The sequence below is a fragment of the Phyllostomus hastatus genome, unplaced genomic scaffold (genome assembly GCF_019186645.2).
Source record: "Phyllostomus hastatus isolate PE091 unplaced genomic scaffold, TTU_PhHast_1.1 phas_contig_133, whole genome shotgun sequence".
Classification (NCBI taxonomy): Eukaryota; Metazoa; Chordata; class Mammalia; order Chiroptera; family Phyllostomidae; genus Phyllostomus; species Phyllostomus hastatus.
The window spans coordinates 963770-976449 of NW_025333577.1; the positions used below are offsets into that span (position 1 = coordinate 963770).

The 12680-nt window shown below is 49.2% G+C and overlaps 1 protein-coding gene across 1 annotated transcript; it reads left to right on the top strand.

The window, feature by feature from the left end:
- Positions 1 to 40: 40 nt before the first annotated feature.
- Positions 41 to 11330, top strand: LOC123826513 (endothelial zinc finger protein induced by tumor necrosis factor alpha-like). Its single transcript, XM_045850481.1, has 4 exons — positions 41 to 850; positions 2364 to 2432; positions 6733 to 6859; positions 8973 to 11330. The coding sequence occupies exons 1-4, from the start codon at positions 764 to 766 to the stop codon at positions 10691 to 10693; spliced, it is 2004 nt and encodes a 667-aa protein (XP_045706437.1). The 5' UTR covers positions 41 to 763; the 3' UTR covers positions 10694 to 11330.
- Positions 11331 to 12680: the final 1350 nt, after the last annotated feature.

Sequence of the window (12680 nt, forward strand, 5' to 3'; positions counted from 1 at the left end):
TAGTCCGCCCTGCCGCGCAGGCGCAGTACGATCCGGGGCTTAGGGGAAGCTGGTCACTATCCTGAGGGTACCGCGTCCTGAATCAGTCGGGAGTTAAAGGAGAGAGCTTGCTGGTCCAGGGATGGGACGTGTTACTCGGGAGGGGTTGTGAATCGGGGCCTGTTCGTGTGGGTGAAGATGATGCCTGTGGCTGTGTATGAATGTTTGTTGGGCTGAGAAACCCAGGCCTTCGCTGTGAGTTTGTCTCCGTGTTTGTCACCCCGTGTGTCCGGGTGGCCTCCTGTGTCTCCCCTTTGATTGTGGGTGTGTCGGCTGCCTTTGTTGGCCTCTGCGGGATCCCTCTGTGTGCACGTCTGTGGGCGTGTCTGCCTTTGTTTCCATCGGCGGTGTCAACAATGAGGACGCCTTCCAGGTGTCCACCTGTGTCTGGCCTCTTCCTCTGAGCCTGTGTGTCTGGTGTGAGTGTGTCAGTGCATGTGAAGGTCTGCCTCTCCTGTCCAGGCCTTCCCCTGTCTGTGTGCACCTGCACCTCAGTCTCTGGGCATTGTTGACATGTGTGAGTGGGTGCGTCGGGGTGCCCCCCACTCCGCGAGAGCGTGGGAAAGACAGCCCTCCTGGACAGGCGGGCCGGGCGGAGCTGCCTGCCTGCGGGCCCCAGAGCCCATCTTCTTCCTGCTCTCAGAGCCTCCCCTGGTCCCGGGATGGTAGGACTTGTGTGATAGCACGTAATGGGGCTAAGGAAGAAGGTCAGAGACCTTACCCCATGCTGACCTGGGTGAATTTGTTAAGACAGTGTTGCATGCTCAGAGTATCGTTCTGGTCATTTCATAGGCCTGCCAGTGACTCTGAGGTAAGGACTTTCACCATCCCCATTTTGCAGATGGGGAAACTGAGGCTTGGAGACTTTAAGTGACTCACCCAGCTGGACACCCAGGCATCTCAGTTGCAAAGCCCCCACACTAACCACCCCACAGATGGCAAATCCTTGTTTCCCTTAGAAACAGTGGATGGCAGGAAATGCCAGAAAGCTTGGACAGAGGAGTAGGAGTAGCTACCACACCTGGCTCTGCAAAAACAGATCTGAGGCCACACAGGGTTCAGAGGTCACCAGTCCTGTGCACATGCTGCTCCCAGGGCCACTGTGCCTTCATGGCTTCCTTTGAAATAAAGTAAAAATTAGAATTGTGATTGTATTGTGGTAAGGGCAAAAACAGTCTAGGGTGGATTAGATTTGTGTTTTCTCTTATGATATTAAAAGAAATGATATTTTCAAGATCCTGTAGGGGTGTCCTGGGTAAATTGGCTCTGAGGGGCTTCATTAGTCCTTCAATAGGAGCTTGTATTGTTGCTCCTATGGTGCAAGGATTGGAGTTAGAAACTGCAAGTCCAAAGGAACACATTTGTAAAAATTAAATACTGTTTAAAAAAATCATGAAATCACTGCACCCAGGAACATAACATAACTCCTACTTCCAGGAGGCAAACGTGGAATTTCAGCCTGGATGCCCAGCATCCAGCTGCCCAGCATCCAGCTGCCCAGCATCCAGCTATCCAGCTGTCCACCTATCTAGGGTTGGTTGGTTGGTTGGGGTTTATTTCTAGGAACAGTGCTATAATAAACATTTATATTTTTATTGGTTTGAGAGAAAGAGGAGCACTGATCAGATAACTCCCACTTATACCCTGACCTGGGATCAGGGGATGAAACTGCACGACCAGGGATTGTCCCTGACCTTGTGAGTTCAGGATGATGCTTCCAGCGATGCAGTCACATGGCTCCACACTCCCTCTATGTGACTGATCTGTGAGCCTCACAGTAACCCCAGGAGATCTGGAGGGGACCTGGAGAATTGTTTTGGTGCTGGGGTGTGTTCTCAGTATGGGGTGGGCAGTCAGACCTGTGTGGGGGCAGAGAGACCTGTTCTTCCCTCAAGGCTATGGGGCTGATTGTGTGCGACTGCATGTGCGTTGGTGGAGTGTCAGGGTGTGTGTGTGTGTGTGTGTGTGTGTGTGTGTGTGCCAGGTGCACCAAGCACATGGACCCTGATGTGCTCAGCCCAATCCTAATCCCACCCTTATCTTGGGGGCATGACTTACCTTTTGGGCCTCAGTTTCCTCATCTCTAAAATGGGGTGAGTGGAAATAGCCCCCACCTTGTAGGATGTCATGAGGATTAAATCAGGAACGTTTGTCCAGAGCCTTGGATGCCATAGGGCCCCCTCCGCAATGTGATCACTATTAATGTGTGTGCGTCCCTGTCTGCCTGTCTCCTAGTTGGTGTTTCTGTCTGTCCTGTCTGCACTATGGGGTGGGTCTTCACCTGATCTCTCAGGGTGCCTTTCTCTTTCTGCCCCTGCTCACAGCTTGCCCTGCTCCTGGTCACCATGGGCACTGGAAGGATGGCCACCCAGCCACTGACAACAAAGGCCCTGGTGAGTCATGTTACCGTGTCGTATGTCCTTCCTTAGGGTCAGGCTTCTGGGCAGGATGACCTTCTGCCCTGCCAAATACCCTCAGGGCTCATGCCCCTGGGTCTCATGGGGTTGTCTCCACCCTGAGTTGGGAGAATACTGTCCTGACACTGTTGATTTTCTGCTGCAGGGGACAGGATGGCTCAGGAGTGAGCTGTCCTACCTGGGCGGGGGGGAGGTCTTAGGAGACACCAGTGAGCACCTGGGAAGTGGTGGCTTAAATACATTCAGTGAAGTGTGACAGGGGCCGTGGGCAGGATGTGCTGAATGAGGGACCTTCAGAAGTGGGCAGGTGGCACTGAATGTCCAGGGAACTGGAGCGGAATGGGAGGAGGACGCCTGTGGTGAGGGACCTGTGAATGTCCCTGGCTGTGGACGTGATGTTTTACAGTGTTTTAGTGGGCGGCTGTTTGTGGTATTTTTCTCTAAATTTCCTTCTATGGAAAAAAAATACAGCATCATAAAAGCACAGAGATGCAGCTCAGTTGGTTGGAGAATCATCTTGATGTGACATGGTTGTGGGTTCTGTCCTTGGTCAGGGCACATACAAGAAGCAATGAATTCCACAATAAGTGGAACAACATCTCTTTCTCTCGCTCCTCTCAAATCAATACATTTTTTTAAAGATTTAATTTATTTATTTTTAGGGAGAGTGGAAGGGAGAAAGAGAGGTAGAGAAATATCGGTGTGTGAGAGAAACATCAATGTGTTGCCTCTCAGCCTGCAACCCAGGCATGTGCCCTGACTGGGAATTGCACGGGTGAGCCTTTGGTTCACAGGCCAGGGCTCAATCCACTGAGCCACACCAGCTGGGGCACAAATCAATAAATTTATATTTTTATGTATGTATATATGCATATATATTTTGGAGGTAAATCTTTTTTTGTTTTATATCATCACCAGAGGATATGTTCACTGAATTGTAAGGAGACAGGGAGAGAGCAGCAGAGATGGGAGAGACAAACATCACTCTGTAGCCTCCCACACACGCCCCAACCCCAGAACAAACCCACGACCTTTTGGTGTAGGAGACAATACTCCAACCAACTAAGCCACCCAGCCATGGCTGCACATAAATCTTTGCCCTGCATTTTGTATGATATTTTTTAAAATTTCCTTTTAATTAGGGAAGGGGGAAGAACTGTGTAAAGATTTTATATTTTTAGAGAGACAGGAAGGGTTAGAGAAATAAAAGGACAGAAACAATGTTATGGGAGACAAATATGGATGGGTTGCCTCTTGCATGACCTCAAATGGGGATCTGGCCCCCAAAGCAGACATGTGCCCTGACTGGGAATGGAACAGGACACCTTATGGTTTGCAGACCAGTGCCCAGTCCACTGAGTCACATTAGCCAGGTCTTTATGATTTCTTTGCGGGTGATTCCTTGCAGAGGAACATTGATGAGGGTATTTTTAAGGTCCGAAAGAGTCTTCATATTTCTGGGTTGAGACAGGTTATAGTCCCGCCACGGTGCAGCAGGAGCTTCCACTGCTTCACATTGGTGTTTGTTAGGTGCTTATTCTGCTCATTGACTATAAATAACAAGTGGTATAAACTATCCATATGATAGGTGACAACGGATGTCACGTGACCTCTTTCTGAGTAGCATCATTTGTGATATTAGTGAGGTTTCATTTTTAGAAGATGTTTATTTGCCATTTATGCAGGAGGGCAAATTATTTATCCTGTGTTTTGCTAGTCCTTAGGAATCTTAGTGTTCTTGAAGGTTTTAATTTTTTTTAAGCTTATTTATTTTTAGAGGGAAGGGAATAGAGGGAGAAAGAGGGAGAGAAACTTTGATGTGTGAGAGAAACATCGATCGATTGCCTCCCATAGTGCCCCAATAGGGGGCCACACCCTCAGTCTTTGGTTGTACAGACAGTGCTCCAACTACCTGAGCTACCTGGCCAGAGCTGGACATTTCTTATCAATGGAATCACACAACATGTGGTTTTTGTATCTGGCTGCTTTCCCTGAGCATCATGTTTTTGATGTTCCTCTATGTTGCAGCAGGTGTCTTTTTCATGGCCGTATACTATTCCACTGTACAGGTAGACCCTGTGTGTATGGATTTATCAGGTAGTGTACATTTGGGTTGTTTCCACTTTTTGGTTATTATTGGTAATGCTGCTATGAACATTTCATGTGTAGATTTTTGTTTGAACTTCTCATTTCTCTTGAGTGTAGGAGAGGAAGTTATGGATCCTTTCATAACTGTATTTTACCATTTAGAGAATGATCCAACTGTTTTCCATCATGGCTGCACCATGATGTCTCCACTGTTCCCTTCTCTGTGATGGTTGCCTTGGTTTCTTCCTTCACCAACATTGTATAGGATTCCCAATAGTTGTCATTCCATGTGGTTTGGAGGTTCAATTGCTTTTAAACTCTTTTAGTGTAATTACATTCTCATTTTTCCAAAAATGGAATCTTGCCTGGCTTGTTGGCTCAGTTGGTTGAAGCATTGTCCTGCACACCAAAATGTTGCAGAATGGATCCCTGGTCAGGACACATGCATGAGGCCAATGGGTCGATCTCTCTCTCTTGTTCTCACTCTTGCTCTCGCTCTCACTCTTGCTCTCGCTCTCTTTTTGTCTCTCTCTGTCTCTCTGACACAACTTTCTTCTTGCTCTAAAATCAATAAAGATATCCTTTGGTGAGAAATAAAAGAAAAAAATGGAGCCTGATTTCACCTCTTTGGAAGTGGGTGAGGTTTTTCTTGTGGCGAAGTGGTTTGTGCCATTAGACAAGAGTCCAAAACAGATGGAGCCCGGGAATGAATGACCTCAGTCATGTGCCCATGGAGCACTCAGAGGGCTTTGGCACACTCAAAGGGAAGCCCCATTTCTACGAGAATCTCCCGACCCTTCTGTGTCTCACCTCCACACCCTTATTGTTCCGTGTGGGCTCCCAGACATCCAGGATCTTCTCTGGTTGTCAGCTAATCCACTGAGAGCTCAGTGCATGGATCAGGCTGGAAGACTCTGAGTATGAGTTATATTTTAAAATTAAAATGATGCCCTGGCTGGTGTGGCTCAGTGGATTGAGTGCCAGCTTGCATACCAAAGGTCTCCAGTTAGATTCCCAGTCAGGGCACATGTCTAGATTGCAGGCCAGGTCCCCAGTTGGCGGTGTGTGAGAGGCAACCAATTGATGTATCTCTCATACATTGACGTTTCTTTCCCTTTCTTTCTCCTACCCATTCTCTCTCTCTAAAAGTAAATAAATAAAATATTTTTTAAAATTAAAATTAAAATGAGCCCTGGGGGTGTGGCTCACTGGATTGAGTGTCTGCCTGCCAACCAAAGGGTCACCAGTTTGATTCCCAGTCAGGGCACATGCCTGGGTTGTGGGCTGGGCCCCCAGGGGGGGCACGCCAGGGGTACCCACACATTCGTTTCTCTCCCTTTCTCCCTGCCTTCCCCTCTCTAAAAATAAAAATAAAAAAAATAAATCTAAGTTTTTAAAATAAGAAATTAAAATGAAATAAGAACCAAAAAAAAGTATAATAATAAAGGGGGCCAGGAGGAAAGTGGCAGGTGGTAGATGAGCATGTGGCCTCAATGGTCATTTCAAAGGTGTGTACTTACTGGGTTGGCCAAAAAGTTCCCTACGTTTTTTCCAGAAAATAAAAGACGTTTTTCATTTTCAGCAGTAACTATTGATTTGGATATTTTGGCATCAGCATTCTCAGTGCTCTGCTGTTTAATCCTCAGGTCTTGACTCACCTACCCCCAACCAGAATCTCCCTCCATGTACCCAACCGCAGACCACAGCTTCTAATTTCCCAGACACCCTCCAGCACTGCTGCTGCTCAGGGCTCCTGTCATGATGGCATTGCTGGTTGTGGGTCTTTTCCAGATGTTTTCATTTGACAGGTGTGAGGTGGTTTTATCTCATTGAGGTTTTAATTTGCAACTCTCTGATGATAAATGACGTTGAGTATTTTTTCATGTTTGTTGGCCATCTATATGTCGTCTTTGGAGAGTTGTCTATTCAGGTCCTTTGCCCTTTGTTTACTTGGGTTGTTTTTCTTCCTGTTGAACACCCCTATAGTTTATTTGTCTATCTGAGGACCATCCAGTGACTTTAGGCACCAAGGACACTGAAGGTTCAGGCCCTTCAGAGCTCCGCACCTTGTCGACACCATGTCAGGGGCATCCTGTGTGCCTTCCTGATCCTCTCAGCCTCTCTGGCTGCATCTCCTGACCTCTGTGAAAAGGGCCCTGCGGTGAGTGGTATGTGCTTCCTCTTACAGGGGTCAGTGGCGTTCAGGGATGTGATTGTGGACTTCACCCAGGAGGAGTGGCAGCAGCTGAAGCCTGCGCAGAAGGACCTGTACAGGGATGTGATGATGGAGGTCTACTGGAACCTGGTCTCTCTGGGTAAGGGGGCAGCCTTGCAGTGTTACTCACTGTCTGCCTGATTCTTCAGGATGACAGAGAAATAGAAAAGATGGACAGATCTAACAATAGGATATTCAAATTTCTCAAAGTAAAAATAAAGTTGATAGGTGATAAAGTGGGGAAGAGTATTTACTGCATGTATACCATTGACAGGATTCTAAATACATAAATCACTCCTTGGAATAAGTGAGAAAAGGACCAAATGAAAATACGTAGATCCAGTTTATGAACATGCAATTCATAGGTACAGAAATTCATAGATTTATACTTCACAAAAGATTTGTAGCCCTGGCTGGCGTAGCTCAGTGGATTGAGCGTGGGCTGCAAACCAAAGCATCGCAGGTTCGATTCCCAACCTGGGCACATGCCTGGGTCGCAGGCCACGGTCCCCAGCAACCACACATTGATGTTTCTCTCTCTCTCTCTCTCCCCCTTCCCTCTCTAAAAATAAATAAATAAAATCTTTTAAAAAAGTTTTATAAACCTTACTAATAGTCAAAGAAGTACCAGTTGAATCACAGAAATACAATTCTTGCCCATGAGGTACACACAGATGAAAAAGAGTGCAAGACGAGGCCAGGTGTGGCTCAGTTGGTTGCAGCCTCACCCTGTGCATCAAAAGTTGTGGGTTTGATTTCCTGTCAGGATACACACTTAGGTTGTGAGTTTGCTCCCTAGGCGGGGCACATCTGTTAGGTAACCGACTGATGTTTCTGTCTCTCTCTCTCCCCCCAGCATCTTCCTGCCCACTCCCTGTCTCCCTCTCTAAGCGTATCCTCAGGTGAGGCATAAAAAAAGAGTAACAGCATCCTGTATTTTGAGGGTGCAGGGAAAGGGACTCTTCATTTTATGAGCTTGAAGTTGTGACAGCTCTTTTGGAAGAGAGTGTTGTGTCATTAACCAAATTTCAAATGACAAAGGTGTTGCCTCTGGTCCCTGGGTACTGAGAAAGTGTTAGAGGATTTGGTCTGACTCCTGAGCTCCTCTTCCCGCAGAATGGACAGTGGGTTGTAGAGAGTGGGGGAGGCTGCTGTATCGCGGCCATGGTGGCACGTTAGCCTGGTCCAGTTCAAGATGTTCTCCTGTGTGGTGGCATTTGTTAACAGTCTGGATGGTGGGAGGCAAGGGGTGAATCAAGGATGACTAGTGAATTTAGATTTTATTCATTCATTCATTCATTTATTTTTAGGCAGAGGGGAAGGGAGGGGGAGAGAGAGAGACAGACAGACAGACAGAGAGAAACATCAATGTGTGGTTTCCTCTTGTGTGCCCCCAACTGGGGACCTGGCCTGCCACCCAGACATGTGCCCTGACTGGGAATTGAACCAGCGACCTTTCAGTTCACAGTCTGGTGCTCAGTCCACTGAGCCACACAAGCCAGGGAAGGTTATTTGCTTTTTTAATGAGATTTTTGTGTAAGATCTCACAGTTTTAAGAATTTGGGATGAACCCTGATGTCCATGTGCAGAGTCCAGAACACAGGCTCAGAACAGAGATGAGGAATCCATGGGACAAATCATGAGGGGACTGGAGCAGCTGTGGTCAGCAGGGAGGGACGAGTGTGCAATGAGGAGAGTGAGGAGCCAGCAGCCAGGGCTAGGCCAGTCCTGGGCAACATAGGAAGGCAGGAACTTGGCTGGTGAGTGGGGAGACAGTGGACAACCAGAACCCACATGTGAGTCACTTTTTACTTTATCATTTCTAATTAGCAGTCAATGCTTTGAGAAGCACAATTGGATGGGGGCGTGCAGGACAAGGCCTGGAAGCAAAGAGCCGGGTGCAGTGAACCCTCACTGGGCTTGTGGGATCCTTTGATCTGCTCCTCCAAGCCCGCCTTCCTCTTTCTCTTCTGGGTCTGTCTGCCCAGCTCTGAGCACCCCTGGCCATCTTTACATCCACTGCCAACAGAACCTTTCTCCCTCTGCTCACCTCACTGCAATTTACTATCTCAGGTCACTGCTTCCCTTCTCCCTTGGTTCCCAGAGCAGGCTGTCCCCAGCTTTCAGGCTGTGCCTTGTCATGTCTTCAGAAGGTCCTCCCTCCCAGCTTTGTTAACTACATGTGTGTCATCATCTCTTTCCCCTCCCCTCAGACTTGGAGACTAGACCTGAATGGAAAGAATCAGACCCACAGGAGGACAATTGGGAAGACAGACCACCCACTATGGTGGTTGCAGAAGGAGCCACAAGGAATGGTGCCTGGGGTGCCTGGGAAGGAGCGGCGGGGACACAGGGTGACTGGATAGGGTGGCGACAGGGGACCCCAGGGACCTGTCGTGTGTGTTTGGACACATCTCAAGCATTAGCCCCTGAATGTTGTAAATTTGAGGCATTTGTCCACCAAAGCCTTGTGCCAGCCCGACCGAGATCGGAAGGACCGAAAGGAGGGGGGATGTACCCGTTCACCATGTGTGGGAAGGACTCAGGTACTTCAAGCCTGAGTCCTCCCTCCAAACTCCATGCAGAGAAGCCCTATAAGTGCGGACAGTGTGACAAGGCTTTCAGCTATAACTCATCCCTGAAGGAGCACCAACGAATCCACACTGGGGAGAAGCCTTTCTCATGTGCCACATGCAGTAAGCAGTTCACCCTGCGGTCTTCCCTCACCACCCACCAGCGCCTGCATACTGGGGAGAAGCCATATGTGTGTGGTGCCTGCGGCAAGGCCTTCAGCCAGAAGGCTCACCTCATGCAGCACCAGAGGACGCACACCGGGGAGAATCCATACACATGTGGGGAATGTGGCAAGGCCTTCAGCCAGAAGGTGCATGTAATACAGCACCAGAGAACACACACCGGAGAGAAGCCGTATGCATGCGGGGCCTGTGGCAAGGTGTTCAGCCAGAAAGGGAACATCATCCGGCACCAGAGGACGCACACCGGGGAGAAGCCATATGTGTGCAGGGACTGCGGGATGGCCTTCAGGCTAAATAGGAAACTCATTGAGCATCAGAGTATGCACACTGGGGTGAAGCCCTATTTCTGTAGGGACTGCGGCATGGCCTTCAGTCGCAATGATTACCTCATCACACACCAGAGGACGCACACTGGGGAGAAGCCTTACGTGTGCGGGGACTGTGGCAAGGCCTTCATGCACAACAGGAGCCTTATTGCCCACCAGAGGACGCACACTGGAGAGAAACCATATGTGTGCGGGGACTGCAGCAAGGCCTTCAGCCGGCAGGAGTGCCTCAAAGCACACCAGAGGACACACACTGGGGAGAAGCTGTATGCATGCAGAGATTGTGGCAAGGCCTTCAGACATAAAGGGAACCTCAGCCTACACCAGAGGACTCACACAGGGGTGAAGGCATATGTGTGTAGTACCTGCAGCAAGGCCTTCAGCCGGAACAGAAGCCTCATTGTCCATCAGAGGATGCACACTGGGGAGAAGCCGTATGCATGTGCAGACTGTGAAAAGGCCTTCAGTCGGAGTGAGCACCTCATGGTACATCAGCGGACACACACGGGCGAGAAGCCATATATGTGTGGCCAGTGCGGCAAGGACTTCACGCAAAACTACTCTCTCAGGGAGCACCAGCGCGTGCACACCGGGGAGAAGCCCTACACATGTGACCAGTGTGGCAAGGCCTTCAGGCAAAACTCCTCACTCAGGGAGCACCAGCATGTGCACACCAGGGAGAAGCCCTACATGTGTGACCAGTGTGGCAAGGCCTTCAGGCAAAATTCCTCACTCAGGGACCACAGGCGCGTGCACTCCGGGGAGAAGCCCTACAGCTGCAGCCAATGTGGAAAGTTCTTTAGCCTCAAATCCTCTCTCAGGAAGCACCAGCGCATTCACACGGGGGAGTAGCCCCACCAGTGCTTCAAGAGCTGGAAGCGCCAGAAGAGGATGCACACATAGCAGAAAGGCAGGAAATCTCAGTGTCCACACTCAACTAGCCGGTCCTGAGCCCATGAGTCAGTACCAGACTTGACACAGTATGCAAGAGAAGTCCTGCCCAGACGGGTCATAGAATGTGGGCTCTAGGGACAGGCCACACCACGCTCACCATTTGATTCCGCAGCATCTGTAGGGCCCTGTGGAATGCAAGCCCCCCCTATAGATCTAGTACCTGGCAGTGTGGCCAGGGGCACTGTGGCTCCAGGCCAAGCTGGAGTAGACTGTCCTATGAGCCTGGACATGCACTTAGTCTCTGGGTCTTCACCTCAACAGAAAAAGGAGCGGGAGGAGGAAAGAACAGGGGAGGTGAGCTTCATGGGGAATCTGTCAGTCTGTCACACATGCCCGAATCTAGATGGATCAGGTTGTGCCCATCTGTGTGTTTGCTTATGTCCCCCACACACAGCCCCTAGTTTCCCTGCAACACCAAGTGGAAGCCCCAAGTTCATCAGCTGTAGAAGTTAGCAGGTGGATCCTGAGGAGAAATGAGTATTTTTTATAGGATTAAGAAGTAACACTACTCAACTTAGATACCACTTTCTCACAGTGGTCTGTTAAAAATTTTTTTTTAATAAAACTTAATTAAGTGAGACTAAGTCATTTTAAACAAGACAATCATCTGGTGCAAAAGATGCAGGGACCAGTGTCCTGTTCAAATGAGTGTCAGCACTTAGTGGGAGGGTGGTCAAATACCCCATAGGGACCCCCAGAACCCAGGAATCCTACCAAAGGCCACCTACCCTCACATCCCTGGATTTCTGGCTTGGGAATGGTCACACAATTTCTTATATTAGTTACCAGAACAGGTTTCCCTGGGGTTTGCTGGTCTCCCATGACCAGAGAGAAGTATTAGTGGAAAATTACATCTCTCCATCTGTACCACACACACACCCTCGTCACTAGCATCAGGAGACTTGAAGGATTTCCCATCTCCTTTATCATGGATGCTCATTTACCCAGTAAACATTCCCCATGGCATGAAATTTCATGAGGGGAATTTCCCTTTGGCACAGCTTTCTTTATAAAGAAGGAAGGGAATGTGTCATTACAGGTGATCGATCACCTGTTTTCCAGAGGGGCTGAGAGGTGACAAGTGAAGGAGGGGCGAGAGTGAAGTTGGCCTTTTTCCTCTGTTGAGTGCCATGTAGCATAGGGATGTTCATGTGACAGTGACTGCTGTGTCTGATGTGGGTAGAGGGGGATTTGGGCCTGGGGACCCAAGAAGGGGATCAGGAAGAGGCTGAGGTTTTTTTTTCTTTCTGAGTAGTGGGGGGAGAGGCTGTTTGAAGAAATAAGAACGTGGATGCCTAATACATGAAGACCTAGAATTTCTGTATCCTCTGGTAAGCAGGAATCTCAAGAGACGAGAGGCTTCAGGTGAACAGTGAGTCACTCAAGTATCTGAGCACCTCCTCCCTGCCAGGCACTGTTCCAGGCACTGGGAGTCCAGCAGTGAGTGAACCAAGTCTGTTGTCTCATGGACCCCCCACTGCTCATTTCTGAGCCACGTCAGAGGTGATGAGTTAGAAAGTGAAGGGCAGGGCCGTTTCAGCTCTGGCAGTCAAGGAGCGTGTCTCTCAGAAGGGGAGATTGAGGCACATTCCCAGTTACTAAGCAAGAAAGCTGTCCCTTGCTCTCAGGCTGTGCCCTGTGGTGTCTTGGGAAGGTCCTTTCTTCCAGTGTTGTTACCTCTGTGTGCCGTCAGCGGTTCCCCTCTCCCCCTCACACTTGGAGACTAGAGCTGATGTAAAAGAATCCGATCCACAGGACGATATTTGGGGATACAGACCATTCCTTGCAGTGCTGGTGGAAGCACCCAGGAGGAATGGCTCCCAGGATTGTTTCTGTGAAGGAGCAGGGACACAGGGTGAGTTGGCAGGGCAGCAACGCTGGAGAC

Bases quoted from the DNA above. Each gene is read 5' to 3' on its own strand.
- LOC123826513 (XM_045850481.1), top strand. From the start codon at position 764: ATGCTGACCTGGGTGAATTTGTTAAGACAGTGTTGCATGCTCAGAGTA. The intron at 851-2,363 runs GTAAGGACTTTC...CCCTGCTCACAG, and splicing joins GGCCTGCCAGTGACTCTGAG to CTTGCCCTGCTCCTGGTCAC. The intron at 6,860-8,972 runs GTAAGGGGGCAG...CCCTCCCCTCAG, and splicing joins CTGGAACCTGGTCTCTCTGG to ACTTGGAGACTAGACCTGAA.